Raw genomic sequence first — 27517 nt, forward strand, 5'->3', positions numbered from 1 at the left:
TTCCTGGGTCAGTCTGGTACAGGGTATATGTGGAGTTGAGGTCTGTGTTTTTGTGGATGTGCCCCCCCCCCCCAGTGTGATGTCCATAATGAGTGATTTAACGGTCTCTTCCTGCTCGGGCCCCCATTACAAAGCCTCCCCACAGGGCCTTTCTCTCCTCTCCGGGCCTGCTGGCCCAGCTCTAGGGGAGGAGGGTGAGGGGGGGTGGGGGCACTGTACTACCGACTGGGGTGAGGTGGGGGTCAGGCTAGCAGGTCTGTTTGTGGATAAAAAAAAAACATGTAAAATCCCTCCTGGTTTCTCTCTCCTTGCTCACCGGCTCTTTTTTCTTTTCTTGCGCTGTCTTTCCCTTGTCTCTCCTCCCTCCTCATCTTCTCTGTGTCCAGCGGGAGATGATGTGGGGGTGTCGTTTTCATATCCATCCACAGAGGTGGATTAGTCCAGTGGGACCCTGGAGGTAGAGGAAGGGACAGGGAGAAAGAGGAGAGGGGAAAGGGAGTTCACCCCCTATACTCCCCCCTGACTTTGAAATGGTGATGATATGACTCCCTCCACTCTAATCCCCCTCCCCACCCCATATCAATATCTCCAGGCCTTCATGGGGGAGGGGGGGTCCTCTGCCCCCCTGCCCCGGCGTTGGGTCCCAGCAGCATTTGTCATGTTCAGGGCCTGGAAGGCTGCAGCTCTATGGGGCTTTTGTTCCTCGACCTGCTGGCTAAGCAGGGGATTTCACATGTCCCATTACCATTTGAACTGGCTCGGCACATTTCCACATTTCTAAATCGCTTGCCGGGGCCATTACCAGTGAAAAAGCCCACCATCCATAACACCCGGCGCAGGAGGTGGTCGTTTCTAAAGTTTTGCTCTCTCTCTCTCTAAATATATATATATATATGTGTGTGTGTGTGTGTGTGTGTGTGTGTGTGTGTGTGGGTGGGGTGGGGGTGGGGGGTGGGGGGCAATTCTACAGTAACAGAATTAGGCTTTTGACTCAATGTTTCACTTTAAAATGTATTTTATTTATTTAACTTTTTTTTATTTAACCTTTATTTAACTAGGCAAGTCAGTCACGAACAAATTCGTATTTACAATGGCGGCCTAGGAACAGTGGGTTAACTGCCTTGTTCAGGGGCAGAACGACAGATTTTTACCTCGTCAGCTTGTGGATTCGATCTAGCAACATTTCGGTTACTGGCCCAACGCTCTAACCACGAGGCTACCTGCCGCCCCATGTATGCCAAATAAAAAACATTGATTTCAAAGTTTACTAAACCATACAACTCAATTTACACAGGAAACTGTTACGTTTGGTAACAGAATTACAGTACAATATGCTTCAGATTCTTTCTCTCCCAAAGAAGAAAAGTGGATTTGCATCCGGTAAAGGATTTACGGTAACGGAATTGCATCACGGGAGCCTGGTCTGTACTGTACAGAAATGCGTAATTATACACAATTAATATCATTCTCTTCATGTTGATGTATCCTGAATAGGTACCCAAAGGTAGAAATATGCAGTATCCTTCTTTTGCATATTTGGGTATGATTCTACACACCGACTATTATTGTAATGAGCTCCGTCTCCAAACAAGACCACATTTGGTTGGACCGGACAAAATCTGAGCCAGTCATAGCCATTTATGTCTCACAAGTTTGGACAGCACAGTCGAGTACAGGGCAGCACAGCACACTCGAGTGCAGTAGATATGTACTGTACAGAAGAGTACAGTCATGTACTGGTCTCTTACTGTGCTCTACTGTATTGTACTGTGCTGTTCAAACTTGTGAAACATAGACGTCTACGATTGGCTCAGATTTAGTCTGACCAGGGTGGATTGCTTTCCAACGTATGTCCGGTCTCGGTCGGTGCTCAGTGGGTAAGGAACGCGTGCTACAGTACATGGAAAGAGGGTAGGAGTCATGGTTGGCGTCCGTAAAATTCAGGAGAGGTGACATTAACTGGATAGAGTTTAATTTAGCTTATTCATTTGACCAGTTGAGAAGAGACAAGAACACATAACACTTGAAAAAGCCATACATGCACATGAATAAAATCATGGCGGACAACACACAATAAAGTCTGGGACTTGTTTCCATTGTGGCCCTCTTGAGACGAGATGGCTAGACAAGATCCAACACAGTATGGCTGTGAAATAATACAACAAAAACAGAGAAGAAGAACATCTATCTCATCATTCCAGTTACATCATAGGGGTTATTCATATGGGCACAGAAGACATCAAACATATTTTGACTTTATTTTTTAAAAGCTGCCCAGAGAGGATGTTGTTTTTTATGGGCAGAGGCAACTCATTCCATTCTGAGGCTCCAGTATACAAGAAAGTACCTTTCCCAGCATTACTCCTGAACCTGTATAAGCTCACATCAGCAAGAACCTGATCTGGTGCTGTGATTGTGTGCATCCCTAACACGAGGAAAGTCATCACTTAGATATCTGGGCGCAGGACCATAAATACTCCTGTAAACCAAACCTAGTCTAAAACCGGGACACCCTAGCCTCAAGAGGCAGCCAGTTTAGTTCCTGAAAGCAGCGAGAGAGAAGAGCGAGAAGGGAGAGGGAGTGGTAAGTCCAAACTGTTTTCACAGTCTCGCTTTGACCACCAGATGACAGAAAAAAAATATGAGCTGAACTTAACAGTATGCCAGAGGAAGGGAGGACTGTAAGCAGGTGACCCAACTGTGGTTTGTGACTAATATGATTTCCCATTGTGGCCAATTCAACTGCAGTAGTTCCATTACAGATTTTCTGGAAAATTCTGTTACCAAGAACTAATTGGTAGGTCTACCTTGACTTATTACTTTCATTATCCTCTCTTCTCATGAGGAAGGGAAATGTAGAAAATATCTTAACGTTATGTGGGTTTTTTGGTAACGGAATTACAAACCACAAGGCAATGTTTCTTAAAATTTCAGAAGGTAAACAATTTCTCCAAAACAAAAAATACAAGTGTTTAGTTGGCAGGGGACTTTACGTTATTGTGTTTTTATGTATTTTTGATACCTTTCAATACTTTTCTGGTAGATGTTGTCTAAGACCCCTTTGACATCGGTTTTATAAGAAATCAAAGCCTTTGCTTCTTTGTAATTTTTAGAATGGAAAAGGGTTTAAAAATGTATTATGTCTTACTTTCTCAAAAATATATATCCGTGTGTATAGTGCCGTTACAGCGCATTTTGCAGACAGACACACAAGTACACTTGCACACACACACACACACTTATACACACACTACACACCTGCTGCCATGTAGCACGACTCATTGTAATCTGTCAGTACAAAGACTATTTGCAGACACACAAAAAACACACACAATCCTACAAGCATGCTCATATGTACAAAGGGTCATTGTGTGTGTGTAGCCTAATCCCCCCCACACACACAGGGGTATGATCAGGCTTTAAAGGCGTCAGGGCGGAGGATACATCTGGTGTTTGGGGTCAGTACTGTAGGTCATCAGGGTGTTATAAAGCCCTGGCCTTGGAGCACGTGGTGCACATCCACTTACACACACTGCACTCTATGCCCTCTCCCTCCATCCATCCCTCCCTCCATCTCTCTCTATCAATCTCTCTCCATCCCTCCCTCCACTTCTCTCTCCCACAATCGCTCTCCTGCAATCTCCCTCCTTTTCATCCGTCCTTCCCTCTATCCCTCCCTCTATCCTTCCAAAGCACTCTCTCTGGGCTCCATCAATCAATCAATCAATCAAATATATTTATAAAGCCCTTTTTTACATCAGCAGATGTCACAAAGTGCTGTACAGAAACCCGGCCTAAAACCACAAACAGCAAGCAATGCAGATGTAGAAGCACAGTGGATAGGAAAAACTCCCTAGAAAGGCATGAACCTAGGAAAAAAAACTAGAGAAGAACCAGGCTCTGAGGGGTGGCCAGTCCTCTTCTGGCTGTGCCGGATGGAGATTATAAGAGTACATGGCCATTTAAGGCAAGATGTTCTCCACAACTCGCACCAAACCAGAAACCAAATGCATATTTTATAATGCTGTAACTACACTATCTTACTTGAACATTTTACGCCCCTCTATACCCTCTCCCTCATCTCTCCCTTCCCTCCCTTTTTACCACACTCTCTCTGGGCTCCACAACAAGTATCAAATCGGAAACCAAGATCATATTTTGTGGAGATCTGTTTTGAATTCAGCCGCGAGGATAGAAGAATATCCACCTCCCAACTATCCTTGAAAAATGAATCACTGGATACTCCAGAGATATTTGTTTATAGAGCTCTATCATCCAAAGACACACAAAAGTCCACATATAACACTCAGAAATGGGGAATGCCATTTGAATTAAATCACTTTTTGACAGCATCCCTTTTCATTTTAACAAAACCTTCATGTTTGCCCGTGGAAGAAGTGGTCATAAAGTGACTTTTTGGACGTGAGTGCCAAAACATTCAGGAGATAAAGGTGCTCAACTGTGACCCATTTTGCATACCCCAGTATACCATGAAACATGTCTCCACCACTGGAAGATGCTGGAGGAAACGGGTACAGAAGTATCTATATCCACAGTAAAATGAGTCCTAAATCGACATAACCTGAAAGGCCGCTCAGCAAGGAAGAAGCCACGGCTCCAAAACCGCCATAAGAAAGCCAGACTACGGTTTGCAACTGCACATGGGGACAAAGATTGTCCTTTTTTGAGAAATGTCCTCTGGTCTACCGAAGCAAAAATAGAACTGTTTGGCTATAATGACCATCATTATGTTAGGAGGGCAAAGGGGGAGAGGCTTGCTAGCCGAAGAACACCATCCCATCCGTGAAGCACAGGAGGGACTGGTGCACTTCACAAAATAGATGGCATCATGAGGTAGGAAAATTAAGTGGATATATTGAAGCAACATCTCAAGACATCAGTCAGGAAGTTAACGCTTGGTTGCAAATGGGTCTTCCAAATGGACAATGACCCCAAGCATACTTCCAAAGTTGTGGCAAAATGGCTTAAGGACAACAAAGTCAAGGTATTGGAGTGGCCATCGCAAAGCCCCGACCTCAATCCTATATAATATTTGTGGGCCGTACTGAAAAAAGCAAGAAGGTCTACAAACCTTACTCAGTTACACCAGCTCTATCAGGAGGAATGGGCCAAAGTTCACCCAATTTATTGTAGGAAGCTTGTGGAAGGCAACCAAAAACATTTGACCCAAGTTAAACGATTTAAAGGCAATGCTACCAAATATGAATTGAGTGTACGTAAACTTCTGACCCACTGGGAATGTGATGAAAGAAATAAAAGCTGAAATAAATCATTCTCTCTAATATTATTCTGACATTTTCACATTCTGAAAATAAAGTGGTGATCCTAACTGACCTAAGACAGGGAGTTTGTGCTCGGATTAAAAGTCAGGAATTGTGAAAAACTGAGAATAAATGTATTTGGCTAAGGTGTATGTAAACTTCCGACTTCAACTGTACAGTATGTGAATATGAACAAAAAAAAGTATTATACAGTTTGACAGCCCTGTTTGTAAGCTTTTAAACAATCTCAACCGTTTCTCTTTCCCAATGATGAAGACGTGGATGTCTCATGGTCTGGTGGGGTATGTAAAATGGGTCAACTTTGAGCATCTTTATCTCTTGAATGTTTTTACATTCAGGCCCAAAACGTCACTTTTTGAGCACTTCTGCAACGGGCAAATACGTATGGAAGGTTTCGTTCAAATCAAAAGTGGTTCTGTCAAGAAGTGATTGAATTCAAACGTTTTTACCCAAATACAAGTTTGAGAAGAAAGAAAAATAAAGAAAATACATTTTAACAACTTGGGCCAATTGACACAAACCAAGGATCTTCTCATTCAGAGATTTTTCTCTTTCAGAGGGTCAGTCATTTGCTCTCAGAAACAGTGAGAATGGAAAGGCATGTTTTGATGTGGAGGCCAGGATAAGAAATTATAAAAAATTAGTGTCGATTGAGCTAGAAAACCAAGCGATTTTACTTCCAAAGAGAGCCTTTTTGTAAAGCATTTCTCTCTCTCACTCTTTCTCCTTGTAAGAATGACTTTTCAAGCACTTTACAGTTGCTGAGGTTCATCTTTTTAACGGGTCATTTTAACAACCAGTTAATTATTTCTGTACATTCGGCTCTTTTTCTCAATTTCATAAGAGATGCCAGGGTTACTCTAGCTAGGTTTCTTCTAAGTGCTATAGGAACAAGGTCATTTATCTCTCGTATCACGAAAATAACCTGTAATTCAGCTGATATTTGCATCCCCCTTACTTTCACACAACACACTGACCCCAGTTGGCCCACCGGTAAACGAGTCGAGCATGAAAGCGTGTGTCAAAACAAAGATAAACAAACGCGTACAGACATTAAGATTACAAGACAGCTCTGGCCTCTTCCACACGTCCTCTGGCCCATTACGGAGATAATGAGACTAGGCTTTCACTGGCTCAAACCTCCCAACGTAGTGTGTGCATGTACGTGTGTGTACTACCCTTCCTCATCATGCCTGCAGTGTGTACTCGGTACACCCTCATAGCCGCTGCCTGGCTCCTCCAGATGTGCAGAGGCTAACAGTAGCTAATCCACGCCACATGCTAACAGCTAACTCAAGCCATCACCATTACCCTTGGCCTAGCTACAGAGTTCTCTGACGGAGATGTCACTTAACCACTTTTCTTGCAGGGAAAAGCTCTTGTTATCATTCGGAGGGGTTTGGACAAGGGGTTTGGGGGGATTTGCTTGTAAAAATATATATACATATATATATTTGATTTCACGTAATGCAACCACCATATTGTCAGGGATTTAGAAATGTACACACACACCCAATTCACACACGTACATGAATATATACTGAAGCTGTCTTTCCCATACAGCTATATAGCTTATAACAGGTCACACACCCCCCTCTCTTCTTTCACCCTTGCCCTCAGCCACATGTGCAAAGACCTAGTGATGAGCAGGGTGATAAGGGAGGTGTGAGGCAAGCGATTGAGCAACATGTCAATCCCACTCTGCTGTCAGATAGGGGAGGCTCTTCCACTGCATCTCAAATGTCTCCCTATATAGTGCACAAATTTTGACCTATCCCTAAATACAGAATAACATGCCATTTGGGACTAGGGCTGTGCGGTAAACTGTATTTTGCGATATACCGGTATTGATGCACGGACCGGTGTGTTTTTTACGTTACATTTTATAACGGTATTTGAATGTTTAGGTGTGTTAAATGTTATACGCTGTGTGTAACATCCATTTTTGTTAGTTTACTTCGCTACTTGAGTCATCTCTCTCCACTCTTTCTCTCCGTGCCACTTTCCACACAGACCTAGCCACGCCCCCTATCACTCAAGGAGCGCTTTTGATGTTCCTCAACCAAGAGACACTTGCGTTCAGTCTGCATGGTCAATGCAGCACATGCAACAATGTTGATGCTGTTTTCAATTTGCTTCTTAATATAAATCCACTAGCGTTCTATATTGACGCTATTGGTTTGTGTTTCTTACATCTGCAAACGGCAAGTTGGGTCTGAATCGTGTTAGCCGCAAATGCTAATCGCTAGCTAGCTAATAAATGTACTGAGTCAGAGCAAGCGTAACGAACTACACAGACTGATAATACCAGTGATGGTGTAGACTTAAAGTCAGTATGTTGTTTGCGCAACAGTATCTTCTAAATCAAAGAGAAACACGTGAAGCATGAATATGTTAGCTACATTAAGTTGCTATGAGAAAACAACATGAAATGTAGCCAAAGATTATAGGGTCCTCTAGGAAACACTTGTCAACAACACTCTGGTTCCTAACCTGTCACAATAACTCCTCCTGGCATTTTCACTCATTGTCATGTCAAATAACACTGTATTCAAAGAGCCCACTATTATATTCGAACTATAGAATTAGAATTGCCATAATGCCAACAGTTCACCCAAGTGTTTTTCTTTAAATCGCAAGTCAAATCACAATTGCAACATTTGGTTACAAATAACGCCTAGATTGTTTGCCGATATCTTGCAGCCCTATGTGGCAGTGTGGAAATGACCCCAAATGAGTGCAGGAAATTGATGAAAATGCTGAACATGATTTTTAGTTGAATTGAACAGTATAAAACAATCAGGATGGAGAAGACCCATTGAAATCACTTAGAATGTATATGTTGCCTCTGTAGGGTCATGTGCTACTCATGAAGCGCATTTTGAACTTTTATTATTAAAAAACATAAAATACTGTTATTACCGTAATTGTTTTTTGAAATACCATCCTAGGATATTTAGGCCTTATCGCACAGGCCAGCTCTTCAAAGTGGAACTCTTTAATGGGTTCGTTACACCACCGAGAGGAGTGTGTGGTGTAATGAACCCATAGCAGAGCTGCAATGCATGCTGGGAGTCCGACATCCAACATACCCATGCACATAACCATGATAAGCAGCTAACCCTTCACTGCTGTTTGTAGGGACAGGGAGAGAAACGCACACAGGGACACGGTCCGTTCTTCTCTCTCCTCTCAGCTAGTTGATGTTCTGAAGTGTATTATATTAATGGAAGTGACAGAAATGTCACAAGTCGACTCCTCCGACTGTCTTGTGTGAAAAACACGATACTGGGCAGCTTCTTCCTGTGGCTATCAATCTATGTCATTAGTGGTTAGGCTAATCTGCTAATGAGCTTGTGTGTGTGTGTGTGTGTGTGTGTGTGTGTTGTGCTGCAGCAGAGAGCTAGATAGCCCAGAAGGTAATTACTGTAACGGAGTTGACCTAACGCTAATGACTTGTATTCTGTCACCTCGAAGCAACTGATCTCATAAAGGAAATAACGTAACATAATGACGGCTGGTGTGAGATTCACAATGATACTTAATTGGTAGAAACACCATGAGACCAATGTCTCTGGTAATCCTCAGTTAAAAAGGAGGGGGGGGGGGGGCTGCTATGTCTATGTTGAAGTGAGAAGGGGGGGGGGGGTGTCAGAGATGAAAGGGAAATACATAGTTTAGTGCTTTGAAGTTACAGTCAGGTTTTCCCACGCATTTCCTCCCATCACATCATAAACCTCTTCAACCCCCCCAAAAAAATCCCCCCATCCCATCTCCCTCCCTACATCTCAACTCCCCCATCCCTCCCAGCACCACTTGGACTCCAAAGACCAATGCTAATTGCTCATATCAAGGACACCATGTAATCTCCTCTCATTAACTCAAGTTCATCGGGCTGCAATTCATTTGAGGGTTGTAAAAGTAGCTTAGAAGTCAATTTCTTCAATATCTACTCAATTTGTCATCAGAACACTACAATTATCTCTTTGTATGTGAATGATAAGGTGTATTGCCCTAAACTTGCCATATCAATGTGCAACTGCATTTCACTTGTACAAAATCGCCAATTCTTTCTCACTTCTCCTTAAAGCCATAGTGGTGAAACTGCCATGTCCGTTTGCGATATTACAAAGATGTTACTTCAAACATTTAACACCCCCCCATTCGGACATCATTGCACACATGATAGCACAGCATTGTATGTACTACGATTACATTTTTACCACGATGTGGGATGCTCATTTCCTCAAAACAAAACTGACCGCCCCGTGCCTGGGGTGCCGTTTCACCTATCGCGGATCTCATTTTTAACCAAAGCCAATTTGAGGGTTGACCTTTTTAAGGTGGTTTAAAAAACGTGGAAGTGTTCCTAATTGGCATCATCAGGTCCAATATGTTGGGATATGTATCACTGTTTCCTCTACCCATGCCCAGGAAGAGCCCGGGCCGGTCGGCCGCTCTCAAAGTGGGCATCGGTTCAGACGTTTTAGCTCTTAAGAGCAAGAAGAATTACCGCCTGGTAACCCAGCAAAAAGCCCTCGTCCTTCACAGCCTTCCTTCACAGCCTTCCTTCACAGGTTCCAGAAAGTGATTAGTGGCGTTTTAATGTTTAAAAGTGTCAGTGCGTTTCTCAAAGTCAGATCCAGCAAGGACGTATTCCGCAAGATGAGAAATTAGCAAGATAAATGGCTTCAGTTCCATGCCTTTCTCTGTAGAACTCCATGAGTCATTGGGTTGTCCAGGGCTCGTGTTCAAAAGGTAGGAGCGCTAATCTAGGATCAGTTCCCACCTTCTGTGTAATCTTACTCATTCGGATCAGTTTGGCCTTTTAGATCTTATCTGAGCACTCCTACTGGGAGGCTATTTGTGAATACAGGCCCTGGCTTCATCATCTAGTTCTTGGTGTGCTGTTTCTTGCCAATTGACACACATTCCATGAAGGGTTATCTGTAGGAGTAAAGAGTGCTGGCCCATATGTTGAAATAGTGTCACTGAACAGGCAGCTTAAGGTTACTGACCTGATTTGACATTTTAGGTTGATAACGAGACCCTTTAGAACTCCCGTCCACCTCATCCGTTGGAAAGCAGTGTTTTTATGCTTATAGTGCGAAACTTGTGAGACTGACTCCGAGCCAACAGTCGAAAGGGCACATTCTCAAAGCAAGCGCAGGTCAGCTGGAAAGTGTCTTCACGGACATTTTCAATCTCTCATTGTCCCAGTCCGTCATCCCAACATGTTTCAAAGCTGACCACCATTGTCCCTGTTCCCAAGAGCTCTGAGGAAACCTGCCTGAGTGACTTATCGCCCTGTAGCACTCACATCTGTAATTATGAAGTGCTTTGAAAGGCTGGTCATGACACACATCAACACCATCATCCCAGACACCCTAGACCTCCCTAGACACTCCAATTCACGTACCGCCCCAACACATTCAGAGGATGCAATGTCAGTTACACTTCACACTGCCCTCTCCCACCTGGAGGGGAAATAAATGAGAATGCTATTTATAGACTGCAACTCAGTGTTCAACACCATAGTCCCTTCCAAGCTCATCATCAAGCTAAGGACCATTGGAGTGAACCACTCCCTCTGCAACTGGATCCTGGACTTCCTGACGGGCTGGCCCCAGGTGGTGAGGGTAGGCAGCAACACCTCCTCCCCGCTGACCCTCAACACGAGGGCTCCTCTGGGGTGTGTGCATAGTCCCCTCCTGTACTCCCTGTTCACCCACGACAGGGGTAAACCAACGACGTCTCTTGATCACCGACGGCAATGAGACAGACTACAGGGAGGAGGTCAGACACTTAGCAGTGTGGTGTCCGGACAACAACCTCTCCCTCAACGTCAATAAGACCAAGGAGCTGATTGTGGACTGTCAGAGAGAGGGGGGAGAGCACGCTACCATCCTTATCGACAGGGCTGTTGTGGAGCATGTCGAGAGCTTCAAGTTCCTTGGCATCCACATCACTAAGGACTTAACATGGTCCACACACATCTGCACATTCGTGAAAAAGGCATGGCAGCATTTCTTCCCCCTCAGGAGGCTCAAAATATTTGGCATGGGCCCTTGTATCCTCAAAAGGTTATACAGATGCACCATCGAGAGCATCTTGACTGGCTGCATCATCTCTTGGTATGGCAAATGCACTGCCCTTGACTGCAAAGCTCTACAGACAGTGGTGCGGACAGCCTATTGCATCACTGGGGCCGAGTTCCCTTCCATCCAGGACCTCTATCATGCTGTGTCAGAGGAAGGCCCGAAAAATTGTCAGACTCCATCCACCCAAGCTATAGACTGTTCACTCTGCTACCGTCAGGCAAACAGTACCAGGGCATCGGCTCCCGGACCAACAAGCTCAGGGACAGCTTCTACCCCCAAGCCATAATTCTGCTAAATAGCCAGACTGCTAAATAGTCAATGAATGGTACCCAAACTATCTGCACTGACTCTATCTGTGATTGACCCTACGCACACTCACTAGACTATACATATACACCATATACACACTCACTCACACACAACTACATTGACACTCTCGCAGAAAAGCCACACACGCACACACACACCAACACGACACAAACATACATATGCATTACGCGCGCACAGACACACTTTTACACTCATCCTTTGCTGCGGCTACTCTGTTCTTTATTTTAATCATATTATTATCTAACCTGATGTCTAGTCACTTTATGCTGCCTTCATGTACATATCTACCTCAAATAACTTGTATGTCTGCGCATTGATTTGGTATTGGTACTCCCGTATATAGCTCCAGTCTTGTTCTATTTGATTTCTCTTGTGTTACTAGTTTTATTATTTTTAAACATTGCATCATTGGGAAGGGCTCATAAAGCAAGCATTTCACGGTATAGTCTACACCAGTTATATTCAGCGCAGGTGACAAATAACATGTGATTTGAATCAGTCAAAGGTCAGACAGACTGTGTGCACATGTGACTGTTACATTGTAGGCCTTCACCTCGACCCTATGAGAGCTCTGAGCAGTGTCTCAGAATCAAAGGCAATATTTGGCCGTTCCACTTTCCTGAATTTCTTGTTGTGCAAGACGTGTTTCTATACTTAATCATCAACTGACCTCGAACGAAATGATGTTGTGAAATGGTAACAGGAAAACTGGGCTAAAGCCAAAGGCAATGATGTAAGTGTAAATAATAGCAAATTGCTTTGTCGTACATTTACAATGAAGTCAATTTTCATTACGCAACATGCCAGGCGCCGCTCGCTCGCTTACATACCCATCAGGAAATTGTAATATCCTATGAAAGGGTCCATATCTGTGGCTAGCACCCCTGCCGCCACTCTCAATGGATTTAATGCCTCCTATCAATTAACAAATGTGTATTTATTTGATATGTGGTCTTTTATCCCGAGCAGCTAATATTTTAAACTGACGAAAATCAATACCCAGGCACTTTCACGTCAAGGGAAAAAAATGGGATCAGCCAAGGCATTAAAGAATAGGTTGATACATTGTTCTGCTTACGAATGTGGCCATCTTTCACTCGCTGACAGCAACCTCGGTTTAGCTCGTTGACTGATGCAGAGTGGCACCACGACTTGACTATTCATTGCCTTATGTGTACACTGCTCTACCCCTAGCAAGTGTGTGTGCAACCTGCCCAGGGAAGTGAAACCAAGGAGGGGGGCTTCCTACCGGATTACAGGAGAACATTGGAGTGATTCCAGTTGCAAGGTGCAGAGGAGTGAAGTGAGAAGTTAAGCGTGTGTTGGGCCAGCACGAGGTGAGGCTTTTGCCTGGTTTGTTGGGTTCACAGAGAGTTCAGCTGCACTGTGAAAGGTGTGTGTGTGTGTGTGTGTGTGTGTAATTGGTGGGCAGTCAATGGGCGTATTTACGGTACAGGGACAGGGATGGATGGAAAGGTTGAACAATATTGACAAGTGTCTTGTTTTGTCTCAGAACAACAGCCGCCACACTTGTTTTCAGTAAATAAATGATTCTTCATTCAGGCTTAACACTACTGATTTGTCACTCATATTTTAAACTGTTCAAACCTTTTTTTGTTTTTGAATAGAATTAAACTTTATTAAAGCTACAATATGATTTTTTTGGGGGCGACCTGACCAAATTCACATAGAAATATAAGTTCTAGCTCTGTAATTCTCATTTAAAGCAAGTCTAAAAAGTGGTAAATCTGTTATCTGTGTGCTATTTCTATGCTTAATGTTCTTACGTTTTGTTTTTGTGTCTCGGGGCCCCGAGTAGCGCAGGGGTCTAAGGCACTGCATCTCAGTGTTTGAGGAGACACTACAGACACCCTGGTTCGATTCCAGGCTGTATCACAACCGACCGGGATTGGGAGGCCCATAGGGCGGCACACAATTGGCCCAGCGTTGTCCGGGTTTGGCCGGTGTAGGCCGTCATTGTAAATAAGATTTTGTTCTTAATTAACTGACTTGCCTAGTTAAATTTAAAATAAAAAAATGACCCCCGGTTTTCTAGACCAACTTCAAACAGCTGAAAATATACTGAACAAAAATAGAAATGCAACAAATTCAAAGTTTTTACTTAGTTACAGTTCATATAAGGAATTTCACATGACTGGGAATACAGATATGCATCTTTTGGCCACAAATACCTTTAAAAACAAATAGAAAGGGCGTAAATCAGAAAACCAGTCAGTAACTGGTGTGACCACCAATATTATTTTAAAAATATTTATTTTTTAATAAATGTAACCTTTATTTATCTTGCCTCATATAGCGTGACACATCTCCTTATCAGGCTGTTGATTGTGGCCTGTGGAATATTGACCCTCTCCTCTTCAATGGCTGGGCGAAGTTGCTGGATATTGGCGCCAAGTGGAACACGCTGTCATACACGTCAATCCAGAGCATCCCCAACATGCTCATGGGTGACATGTCTTGTGAGCATGCAGGCCATGGAAGAACTGGGACATTTTTAGCTTCCATGAATTGTGTACAGATTCTTGCGACATGGGGCCGTGCATCGTCATGCTGAAACATGAGGTGACGGCAGCAGATGAATGGCACGACAATGGGCCTCGAGATCTTGTCACGGTATCTCTGTGCATTCAAATTGCCATCGATAAAATGCAATTGTGTTTGTTGTCCATAGCTTGTGCCTGCCCATGTCATAACCCCAACTCCACCATGGGGCATTCTGTTCACAACGTTGACATCAGCAAACAGCTCGCCCACACGATGCCATATACGTGGGTCAACAACATCAAATACCCCCCTATATTATATGTATGTACTCTTATTCCATTCCTTTACTTAGATTTATGTGTTTTGGGTAGTTGTTGGGAAATTTTTAGATTACATGTTAGATATTAGCTGCGGTCATCCCTCTATTCAAAGGGGAGGGACACTCTTGACCCAAACTGCTTCAGACCTATATCTATCCTACCCTGCCTTTCTAAGGTCTTCGAAAGCCAAGTTAACAAACAAATTACCGACCATTTCGTATCCCACCGTACCTTCTCCGCTATGCAATCTAGTTTCAGAGCTGGTCATGGGTGCACCTCAGCTACGCTTAAGGTTGTAAACGATATCTTAACCGCCATCGATAAGAAACAATACTGTTTAGCCGTATTCATTGACCTGGCCAAGGCTTTCGACTCTGTCAATCACCACATCCTCATCGGCAGACTCAACAGTCTTGGTTTCTCAAATGATTGCCTCGCCTGGTTCACCAACTACTTCTCCGACAGAGTTCACTGTATCAAATCTGAGGGTCTGTTGTCCGGACCTCTGGCAGTCTCTATGGGGGTGCCACAGGGTTCAATTCTTGGGCCGACTCTCTTCTCTGTATATATCAATGATGTCACTCTTGCTGCTGGTGAATCTCTGATCCACCTCTACGCAGACGACACCATTCTGTATACATCTGGCCCTTCTTTAGACAGTGTGTTAACAACCCTCCAGACGAGCTTCAATGCCATACAACTCTCCTTCCATGGCCTCCAACTGCTCTTAAATGCAAGTAAAACTAAATACATACTCTTCAACCGATTGCTCCCTGCCCGCCCGTCCAGCATCACTACTCTGGACGGTTCTAACTAGACTATGTGGACAACTACAAATACCTAGGTGTCTGGTTAGACTGTAAACTCTCCTTCCAGACTCAAAACATCTCCAATCCAAAGTTAAATCTAGAATTGGCTTCCTATTTCGCAACAAAGCCTCCTTCACTCACGCTGCCAAACATACCCTCGTAAAACTGACCATCTTACCGATCCTCAACTTTGGCGATGTCATTTACAAAATAGCCTCCAACACCCTACTCAACAAATTGGATGCAGTCTATCACAGTGCCATCCGTTTTGTCACCAAAGCCCCATATACTACCCACCACTGCGACCTGTACACTCTCGTTGGCTGGCCCTTGCTTCATACTCGTCGCCAAACCCACTGGCTCCAGGTCATCTACAAGACCCTGCTAGGTAAAGTCCCGCCTTATCTCTGCTCGCTGGTCACCATAGCACCCACCCGTAGCAAGCGTTCCATCAGGTATATCTCACTTGTCACCCCCAAAGCCAATTGCTGCTTTGGCTGCCTCTCCTTGCAGTTCTCTGCTGCCAATGACTGGAACGAACTACAAAAATCTCTGAAACTGGAAACACTTATCTCCCCCACTAGCTTTAAGCACCAGCTGTCAGAGCAGCTCACAGATCACTGCACCTGTACATAGCCCATTATAAATAGCCAAAACAACTACCTCTTCCCCTACTGTATTTATTTAATTATTTTGCTCCTTTGCACCCCAGTATTTCTACTTTGCACACTCATCTACTGTCAAATCTACCATTCCAGTGTTTTAATTGCTATATTTTATTTACTTCGCCACCATGTCCTATTTAAATAAAGGTGAAATAAAAAATAAAAAATTGCTGCACTGTCGGAACTAGAAGCACAAGCATTTCGCTACACTCGCAATAACATCTGCTAACCATGTGTATGTGACCAATAACATTTTATTTTATTTGGTCTGCGGTTGTGAGGCCAGTTGGACGTACTGCCAAATTCTCTAAAACGATATTGTAAGCGGCTTATGGTAGAGAAATTAACATCAAATTATCTGGCAACAGCTCTGGTGCACATTCCTGCAGCCAGCATGCCAATTGCATGCTCCATGAAAACTTATGTGGCATTGTGATGTGTGACAAAACTGCACATTTTAGTGGTCTTTTATTGTCCCCATTTACAAACTGAGAACATTTTGAAACATTCATTAAACTAGGCAAGTCAGTTAAGAACAAGTTCTTATTTTCAATGAGGAACAACTGCCTGTTCAGGGGCAGAATGACAGATTTGTACTTTGTCAGCTCGGGGATCTGAACTTGCAACCTTTCGGTTACTAGTCCAACGCTAGGCTACCCTGCCGCCCCGTGTAATGATCATGCTGATTAAATCAGCTTCGTGATATGCCACACCTGTCAGGTGGATGGGTTATCTTGGCAAAGGAGAGATGATCTCTAACAGGGATGTATACTAATTTGTGCACTGAATTGGAGAGAAATACGTTTTTTTGAGTGTATGGAACTTTTCTGGGGTATTTTATTTCAACTCATGAAACATGGCACCAACACTTTACATGTTGCGTTTATATTTTTGTTCAGTGTACAATATTTTTTGTTATGGAAAATATATTTCAAAGCTGTTTAGATGGCACAACGATTTCGACATAGTGCACTTTTAAAGGGCCATTGGCCGACTTCAGTCATTATATTATTATTTTTTTTTTTAAATACCACCCAGTTGCTGTCAAGTCCCACTACAGTCATTAGATCAATTAGGGCTGTTAGTATCATGTAATTATCATGTTCCACCTCAAATCTCATGCAGAATAGATACTTGGTATAGATCTGGTTGAACACCTTCAACAACATCAAATACCCCCCTCCCCTCCCCTCCCCTCCCCTCTATGATTTACAAACTGAGAACGTTACATTTGGCCATAGCCAGAGGAAGGATAACCTAAGGTAGCATGCATCGGTTTACGGGCTTCGTCTTTTCTGTTATCCTTTCCCCCTTAACGGGATGCTTCCGGTTTTAGACACCCAGCTGAGGGTTTAAGGACGGAAAAGTGAGGCTGGGTAGGTGGAGCTAATACGCAGCTGCTGAAACTCGTCACACAAAAAAAAACACAAAAAATTGCAGGGCAGGATTTGGAAACCGAATGAACTGTGAGCAGAGGTCTCTTCACAAGACATGGACGCCGGCCGTCAAGTGTCCTTATGTAAGGCAGCGATCACGAAAACAACAGGATGCTCAACAGATTCTCGACGAATTTTAAGCCTGTTGTATTTGAGATGAACTGAGTATAGCGCTCTCCGTCGTCTATCGAAGAGATCGGATATTACTCCTGGACATGTTATCCGTTCTGGTGTTGTCGTGGTAGGGGCGATTTGGAATTGATATACCGATTTCTACTTGATTCGGTTGTTGAGGCAACATACGGTACTGTATCTCTAAATATGAGATTGGGGGGGACACGTAACTGACGGTGGGAGCGTGATGGACAAGAAGTTGTCATAGGCGACTTTTCTATGGGACTTGTATTCCACACATGCTTGCATTGGAAGGACAAGGCAGATCGACGGGGGATAGCGTGGTCCACTTGAATCCCTGTGTCGCCCGAGTTGGTCTACAGCTTTGGGAACACCGTTCGACAACAGTGAATCGTGGACTCATATTCCCAAAACGAGCCGAGCAAATAACAGACGGAATCATTTGTTTGAACATTTATAATTTGTTTGCTGTAGTTCTTTTTTTCATAATCACAACAGTTTGTGCCCACTGAATTAAACCACAATATAGGTCGGTTGCGTCACTTTATCGCGCGGGCTGGAGAACAAGAAGTTGTTACGTTGTTGTAATGTTGTTACAACTCTGTTGGAGAGGACACCCTCTGATGCGTTCTTTCCCTGCGACATGTGATGACATCCCTCGTTGCGCTCGGTGTTTTTGAAAACCCCTCTCTCGTCTTCTTTATTCGAACCGGAGGAGATCAGGGGACAGTTGCTGTCTATTTCGGGCTTGCAGCTCGTTTTGCGTGATGTACGACAGTGAGGATGTGGTGGGACTCACCCCTAGTCCGAACCGTTTTTTAACTATGGATTACTTCCACCAGAACCGAGGATGTCTAATCCCCGATAAGAGCCTCGTACCTGCGGCGCACCGTCCCTTCAGTTCGTCCATCAGAAATCAACACTGGAATGGATCAAACCACTGTATGTTGCTTTCCACTTCACTTGTTCTCGACCAAGCAGTAATTGATTGTCGTAAGAAATCATGCATGTACCAAAGGCGCATACGTAATGTAATCCGTAGATATTGATTGTTGGGCGATATGAACAAAAGCATTACTCCAAGTTGTTATGTTTCACTCTTCCGTAGGCTTCATGCTCTGTCTCTGTTTGAAGTTATTGCATGTAGGCCAAATTTACATTTGTCGACAGTTTTTACTTGATTTAATTCATCTGAATTGGTATTCTTAGCCAACTCGTCACGTTATGTCGCCCTGCAACAGTTTATCTTTGCAAAAACATGTAGAATCTATTTGCAACATCACAGGTAACGTTGTGGAAAATCCATACTCACCGCGGTATTACATTGCTTGCAAAAACGTAAACCATGCCATGCTTGAGGCCCCTTGTGACTCATTACGATGTGGCCATGTCTGTGTTGCTTTACTAGTGTTTATGTATACAACGACGTGCTATATAAAGCTTAGGCCTACTTTCTCACGTGGGAGAAAAATGTAGACTTGACTCGCGTAACTTTGCCAAACAAGTACATTTTCAATGATCTTTATTGATCAGTATGACCAAATAGATACACAATCCTTGCAGTTCTTTGCTTGCATTTTTTTTACAGCCTTCAGTGGAGTCTAATGTCCAAAGACCACATGTAGGATAGTAAGGTAATGTATTGGTAACTTGCTGAATCATTCATCTTCTTTTTTTTTTCGTAGCCAACAAGTCAGTGTCTGTGACTTATGAGAAGAAACTAGGTTTATATTTAGAACATGTCTGCTCCAAATTCACAAGAAGTGTGATGATGGAATAATTTTGCCCAAATTCACGCTTCAGCACTTTTAGAGGTCACCTATCACAATGGTTGATGATGTTTTGCCCTTGATACACTACTTTTCCATCCTTAACATTCAATTAGATTGTCAATTCGAAAACAACGCCAGGCTATCAATGGTAAATGTGGAATGAGTCGTGCTTGAGTCACCCATGTAACACAAAATCCCTGCTATGGGCTCACATTGCAACCTGTGACGTTTTGATGGTCATAGTCTGCCTGGAAACTCGGTCCTCCGGCGACTGTTCGGACATGTCAACAATGCTAAGCTTGTGTAAGCCCGTCGGAGGGATCATTTGTTCACTGGCTCAGCTCTGCTTTCTAATGGAGATGGCTACAATTGACCAAAGTATTTATGCCTCTCAGATGGGGGGGGCAAAGAGGTTCAGGAAGACACGGAGAGAGGTTAGGATTTAGACCTAAGCTCAAAGATAATGAGGTGGCGCCCACAGTAAAAAAGTATATACAGTTGAAGTCTTGAAGTTTACATACACCTTATGTCTCTGGAAATGCCAAATACATTTAAACTCCGTTTTTCACATTTAATCTTTGTTTTAAAAAAATCCCTGTTTTAGGTCAGTTAGGATCACCACTTTTTATATTCAGAATGTGGAATGTCAGAATAATAGTAAAGAGAATGTTTTATTTCTTTCATCACATTCCCAGTGGGTCAGAAGTTTACATACAGTCAATTCGTATTTGGTAGCATTGCCTTTAAATTGTTTAACCTGGGTCAAATGTTTTGGGTAGCCTTCTTTCTACAAGCTTCCCACAATAAGTTGGGTGAATTTTGGCCCATTCTTCCTGACTGAGCTGATGTAACTAAGTCAGGTTTGTAGGCCTCCTTGCTAGCACATGCTTTTTCAGTTCTGCCCACAAATTGTCTATAGGATTGAGGTCAGGGCTTTGTGATGGCCACTCCAATACCTTGACTTTGTTGTCATTATGCCATTTTTGCCACAACTTTGGAAGTATGCTTGGAGTCATTGTCCATTTGGAAGACCAAGCTTTAACTTCCTGAGATGTTGCCATCTAGATGATGCCATCTATTTTGTGAAGTGCACCAGTCCCTCCTGCAGCAATGCACCTCCACAACATGATGCTGCCACCCCCGTGCTTCATGGTTGGCATGGTGTTCTTCGGCTTGCAAACCTCCCTCTTTTCCCTCCAAACATAACGATGGTCATTGTGGCCAAACAGTTCTATTTTTGTTTGATCAGACCAGAGGACATTTCTCCAAAAAGTACAATATTTTGTCCCCATGTGCAGTTGCAAACCGTAGTCTGGCTTTTTGTATGGCGGTTTTGGAGCAGTGACTTCTTTCTTGCTGAGCAGCCTTTCAGGTTATGTTGATATAGGCCTCGTTTTACTGTGGATAATGCTAATTTTGTACCGGTCTGCTCCAGCATCTTCACAAGGTCCTTTGCTGTTGTTCTGGGATTGATTTGCACTTTTCACACCAAAGTACGTTCATCTCTAGGAGACAGAACACATCTCCTTCCTGAGCAGTATGACAGCTGAGTGGTCCCATGGTGTTTATACTTGCGTACTATTGTTTGTACAGATGAACGTGGTACCTTCAAGCGTTTGGAAATTGCTCCCAAGGATAAACAAGACTTGTGAAGGTCTACAATTTCCTTTCTGAGGCCTTGGCTGATTTCTTTTGGTTGTCCCATGATATCAAGCAAAGAAGCACTGAGTTTAAAGGTAGGCGTTGAAATACATCCACGGGTACATCTCCACTTGACTCAAATTATGTCAATTAGCCTATCAGAAGCTTCTGAAGCCATGACATCATTTTCTGGAATTTTCCAAGCTGTTTAAAGGCACAGTCAACTTAGTGTATGTAAACTTCTGACCCACTGGAATTGTGATACTGTGAATTATAAGTGAAATAATCTGTCTGTAAACAATTGTTGGAAAAATTACTTGTGTGTCATTCACAAAGTATAGGGTCCTTCTGTAGCTCAGTTGGTAGAGCATGGCGCTTGTAACGCCAGGGTAGTGGGTTCAATCCCCGGGACCACCCATAAGTAGAATGTATGCACACATGACTGTAAGTCGCTTTGGATAAAAGCGTCTGCTAAATGGCATATATTAGATGTCCTAACCGACTTGCCAAAGCTATAGTTTGTTAACAAGAAATTTGTGGAGTGGTTGAAAAATGAGTTTTAATAACTCCAACCTAAGTGTATGTAAACATCTGACTTCAACTGTATATATATATATATATATTCTACAATCTGAAAAAAGCTTGTTCTTAACTTGGGTATCTTTAATTTTAAACACCGAGAGATTTTGGTAGCATGCTCATCCCTACACTTTTAGGTCTATTTTGATATTGATAGTTGCTTGTTGTGGTCATGGAGAGTGAAAGTTGACCAGAGCCCTTTCTCAGTTTCAGCTGAGTCAGTCAGACAGTCAGAGCCGCTCTTTGAAGGTCTCCCATAATAGCAATGTCCCAATGAGAGAACAACACTGCTGGGATCCCAACAGGGTCTTGAATTGAGTCACAAACCAGGGTCCTGTTCAGTAGAGACAAAACGTTTTGGAAATGAATGGAACAGGGGAGTTCTTGCAGACGTGAACTTGTCCGACAAGTAGATGACTGTTTTGCGTTGCAAATCATTGGGCGACTATGGCCTAAAAGATGAGCCTTTCACCGCATAATCACTGATCTGGATTTCAAGTCTCTTTATGAAAATGCCACTTTTTGTTTAAACAACCTGAACCACTCATAATAACTTCTTGCAGCGGGCATTATAGAACATGAACACAGGTCTCATAAACAACCTCTCAAGCCCACATGCTCGTGAGTAGCCAGCTAATATTAGTGCTTTATGCTTATTGCACATTTATACGAGCTGTGTAGTCTGTTTTAGAAGTCTTTGGCTATAATGTCGCTAGCGGTAGGCACCGCACTGCCGCGTGTGACAAACTGAGCATACGTTTTCCAGAATCAATGTTCATTGATACTCTCGTTTTGGTAGCGTCTGCACTGCTTGCAATTCCAGGAGTTGAGGCATGAAAAGGGGTATCTTTAGAAAGGATAACTTCTCTGCTATTACAGTAAAATAGTGTTTCAATCTGCTTCGGTGGGCATATGAGCAACGACTCCGTTGGACCAAAACTCAAATGCAAATTGTGAGTTGTATCCGCTTGTCAGAGAGGAAGGAGGGATTTTTTATCTTTGTTGTGAGTGGCAGGTGGAGGGGCTTTGTGTGTGTGTGTGTGTGTGTGAGAGAGAATTGGAAGGTGCACTGCCTATAAGCCATTGCACGCAGCACAGAAGGAGCACAGGAGACGAGACCAAAAAGACAGGAGAACAAGAGGACATAAACACTCATAAGAACGGGAAAAAATGAGAACGTTGATTCTTGCCAATATAGGTATTTGGAATATCGCACAAAAACACAAATTAGATGGTGTATGACCCAGCCCTACTATACGTGTGCCCTTCTGAACAAGACCCAGGGATATCAGCCTCCCAGTCTTATAGTGGCAATATGTGACTTTTTGGGCGACCCGACCAAATTCACATAGAATTTATTTAACCTTTATTTATCTAGGCAAGGCAGTTAAGAACAAACGATTATTTACAATGACGCCCTAACCTGGACGATGCTGGGCCAATTGTGCTCCGCCCTATGGGACTCTCAATCACAGCCTACTATGATACAGCCTGGAATTGAACCAAGGTCTGTAGTGATGCCTCTAGCACTGAAATGCAGTGCCTTAGAATGCTGCGCCACTCAAAATGTGAGTTGTCGATCTGTTCTATGTGCACTATTTCTTCCCGTTCTTAAGTTTTGTTTTTGTGTCTTATTTTGTTTTTGTACACCAGCTTCAAACAACTTAAAAAATATATAGTTCATAACAGTTTATATGGTACAATGCTTCTCTACACAATACTAGCTTATATTGTCAAATGAACTGGAACTGAACTGAAAATTAGAGTATTAGGAACCAGGAAATCGCAGAGCGATTTCTGCATAGTGCAACTTTAAAAACAGCTCAGAGATCCAGACAAACTTTGATGTGGAGACGGGCCCAGTGCAAAGTTGCTTTGCCCCCACCATCTCTCTCGCTCTCGCTCATATTGTGCTCTGTGTGAAGGCTGAGGATGACTAACTATGTTGTTTTGTGCGCACAGCAACACTCACCAAATATGCAGCAGCCACCTTGCTAAATTGAACTATAGCCCCAGCTTTTGCCAGACTTTTTGAAAGGAAGAGAAGCCCCCATTCGATTCAGGAATGTTTGCCGGGCACCCTGCCGTCGACCATTTCATGCCAAAACAAACCTGTGGCAATCGCAGCTCACAAAGAGGTAGACAGCCATTCAGTCCCGGCAGTAAAGTGCTATTGAGTGAAGTGCCATTTACTTCAGCCCTCCTCGGGATAATCCCCCAGAGCACTCAAGTCAGAAAGCATGGTTATTTTGAGCTTAAGTCCCCCCAAGCCGTTCCCACGTCAGTGTAGGTCACTTTGGCGTAGAATGGAAGTCGTTGGGTTGACAGACACTTTAGTGTCTTTTGTTTAAAACGACGTCTATTTGGGATGGGTTTTATTAAAGCAAGCCTTAACTATTATTATTGAATTGAGTGATATTGTTTGTCGTAGGATAGGACGGGGAGGGGAATAAGCCACCAAGTCTGTCTGTTTTATCAGTGTTCTCCTTGAGGTAGTGACTGACACCTGTGATTGGATAGGCTCGATGCCTGAGCGAGCTCAGACACTCCCTGGCATGAAGGCGCTCCCCTTTAAAAAAAATTAATTGAAAAATCTTTGTTGGAGTGTGTGAGCAACGCCTAGTAAAAGTGGGTACTCAACTCAAGCACCCTTGCCTCCACTGTTGGCAAAGTCCCCACACCTCATCCGGGCAGCGAGAGGCACCACCCAGCACAACGGAACTCGGGGCACGTCAATCACAGGCTGTTTGAAATGTCCTCCATCATGCCCGACTGCTGCTGCTGCCCAGAGAAGAGTCTTGCAGGCAGGGGAGGAGACTGGAGCCTGGAATGAGACGGCCCATTAGAGCCTGGAGTATAACCACAGACCAGGACGTTGATAGCCTGGTCCCATATCTGTGTGTGTGCTTTTGCGTACTCCATTGGCAAGGTAAACATTTTGTCATGACAATTCCATTGGGAGTTGAGCAGAAACAAACGGGCACCCAGGCTTCAATAATTATTACACTGTTGTTCTTCACTCTGTTGGCCACAGGAAATGAGTTTGTTCCAGGATTAGACTTTCAGCCCATCTCCTCAATTCCTGGACTAAGTCTACCTTTATGTCCACGTCTTCACCGTAAGTTATATTTAGCTTTTACATTGCATTAGCGAGCATGCGGAAAGACAAGCACAGTCAAGTCTGGTTTGGTGGCGTGTCATTCATTTTTTAAAAAGTCCTGGCATCCAAAGAGGAAACCGTGTCACTTTGAATTTCCCTCTCCAGCTGCCTGCCTAGATTCCTCCAGCTGCCTCTGGTCTAGGGGCTCTAGGTGTGTGTGTGTGTGTGTGTGTGTGTGTGTGTGTGTGTGTGTGTGTGTGTGTGTGTGTGTGTGTGTGTGTGTGTGTGTGTGTGTGTGGCTGGCTGCTGGGAGCCTGATGGCCGTCACAGCACTCCTGTGCCGCCTCAGAAAGGAAGTCCGTACTAAGGAAGACCATGTGGCGTTTAATTGTTTCCCATGGACAGCGCCGCACCGGCAGGGAACGATCACCCGGCAAGGAGTAAGTGGAGAGAAGGCAGCAGGAGAAGGAAAGACAGAGGGGGGGGGCGTGGTAAGTGAAAGACGACAAGAGAGGAAGCGAGAGAGGGTGCAAGGGACAGCTAGAAAACGAGGAAGCAGGGAGTGAGAAGAAAAGGAAGGGGTCGTAAAAAATAATGTTCCGGTCTACTTGGCCTACTGTGGCTTTTCGGGAGTTGCAGTTTGCGCTCCAGACAGCGTGGCAGATACCCGCTGTCAAATGCAGATCTCGCGGACAGTCAGGCGGGCGGCCTCTCTGACCCTGCCAACAGCCCAACATGGCTGGCAGCGTCTGCTCTGTGTTTCCGTGGTTTGGCCCGACCAGTAGTAGCCTGGCTCTGCATTTTTAAGAGACGCGAGGAATAAGCAGTCTGGCAGCAGACACTCGGTGCAGTCAACAAAAGTGGTAGCGGCTGCACTCTCCTCTTGGCCACAGTGTGTCAATAAAGCCGCCGTGTGGCCCTACTCCCCCTCCCACGTCTTTGCCATGCAGTGTGTGACGTCTGAGACGGGGGTGCAGTGCTTTCTTAAGGGATTGCCAGCTGGTATACGATCTAGCTGTGTTTTTTTTAAAGCGAGGGCCTCCTCTACTGTTGCTGCTGCAGCTCTGTGTTTCGGGGGCCTCCCCTCTTACCATGAGTAATAAGCCTGTTGTGTAAAGCTGGGCTCCACACTCAGAAGTGGCTACTCTAACTTCAACGGTCTGTGTCCAAAACAAAGGAGATACTGTTGTGTGAAGTGCCCCAAGCGCGCAACTTTCTTGTGTTGCGGAACGGTCAAACTCTTGCACTTTCGAGGATTGGAAAAGTTCCTCGCGTAAGGTGCGTTTTGGAAACGTAATTGATTTCCGTCTCGTTCACTTCCCTCTTGTGCTCATGGTTCTTACACCCATCTCACATTTCAGCCGAAAACGTATGATCCCATCTTTAGTACGACTCAACTTTATTTACCACACACACACACACACACACACACACGCACTGTGGCGGCGACAGACACTCCCGTACCTGCAGGCTAACCATTAGCCTAGCTCCTCTGTAATCGGGGGAAGGCTGACAGACACTAGCGGTCATTATCACATCATATACCTCACCCGCACAGAGACAGAGAGAGAGGACCAGAGGGCAGGATTTCGTAACCCGTCGGGCGGCTTATCTTCCACCCTAGAGCCCAGGCCCCGTGCCAGTATGCTCCACAATCACGCCCGCTTCTTTTAACATGCCGCCTCTTTTAAAGAGGGGGGAACTAATTGCAGCGAAACCACAAACTCCCATTTTAAACTCCCACTGAACAGCCTGTTGCTAGTGCTAAGTCTACTTACTAGCAGACGGTCGTTGCACAACTTAATGATTTAATGGCCTGACAGCCCTGTTGTTGTGCTGCCTGGTACAGGATATGGCGCTGTGTGTTTGGTATTATAGAGTGGAGATTGGGAATTGTTCTGTGTCTGTTTCGTGAAGGGAGTTTGGGAGTGTTGCATCTGGGGCTTGGGCTGGTTGGCCCGTGATTCTGTTAGTCCTCAGCTGTGTGGTCTAGACAGTGTTCGAATGGAACTACGGGGGTCCTTCACTTGAAATGAAATATTATAGCATATTATTTGTGGTATACTTTAGTAAGGATTTGTAAAGGGTTTATAAGTCCAGTTTTGGTTGTAGTCTATATGCAAAAGTATACCTACGTTTGTTAAAGTTTTATGAAAGACTTTTGCAAGTGTACTTACTTTTCTATTTTGTCCATGAGTTTGTATTATAAGGTTCGTACAGTCATGGAAAGTCAATGGAATTTAAAAATGGTGTTTTCCAGGCTTGGAAAAGTTTAGAAAAATGATCAAATCCAAAATGTTTTAGGAAAGTCGTGGAAATGAATATCTGGTAATGTACTATTTTAGCAGTCAAATAAAAATCGACACATCAGCCAGGATGGGAATGACACGGGTGCATCTCCGTTTGTGCGCATCCCCTGCATGGTGCGAGACGAATGGGCCGTTGCTCAAGGAGAGGGAGACAGCCGGACATTGCAGCGGCACATAGGCCTAGCCTATAAAATACGAGAGAGAACAGATTAAACTAGGTAGCCAGTTCAAAAACATATCTTGTACCCTCTAGTTAACTGTTTCGCTATCATTACCATGTGTCAATGTTTTATGGCGTGTGTCTCCCCCCCCCCACAAAAAAAATCCGTTCCACCGACGGTCACCTTGAGAATCTGGCTCTGACGTGTTTTGAGCAGGGCTGTATCAAAAGCCTGCACACCCAGTAGCTCTCCAGACTGAGGGTTGACCACATGTGTTTTATACAGTTGCCTAACAGGTGTTCTACTTTGCGGGAGGTTAAGTGTCTTGCTCTGTGACAGGAGATGGTACAT

The 27517-nt window shown here is 44.0% G+C and overlaps 1 protein-coding gene across 2 annotated transcripts in view; it reads left to right on the top strand.

Annotated features, from left to right (window-relative positions):
• The window catches only part of LOC118365176 (retinoic acid receptor alpha), a 191610-nt gene that overhangs the window by 111560 nt on the left and 52533 nt on the right, over positions 1-27517 (top strand). Inside the window, exon 1 of one of the 2 annotated variants that reach the window (XM_052490712.1) lies at positions 17433-18546. The exons of the other annotated variant lie outside the window; for it this stretch is intronic. Within the exon in view, the coding sequence (XP_052346672.1) occupies positions 18372-18546 (175 nt within the window). The 5' untranslated portion in view covers positions 17433-18371. Of the gene's footprint in view, positions 1-17432; positions 18547-27517 lie in introns of those variants that run through there. 2 annotated transcript variants of the gene reach the window in all.

Source organism: Oncorhynchus keta, chromosome 32 (assembly GCF_023373465.1).
Source record: "Oncorhynchus keta strain PuntledgeMale-10-30-2019 chromosome 32, Oket_V2, whole genome shotgun sequence".
In the NCBI taxonomy this organism is placed as follows: domain Eukaryota; kingdom Metazoa; phylum Chordata; class Actinopteri; order Salmoniformes; family Salmonidae; genus Oncorhynchus; species Oncorhynchus keta.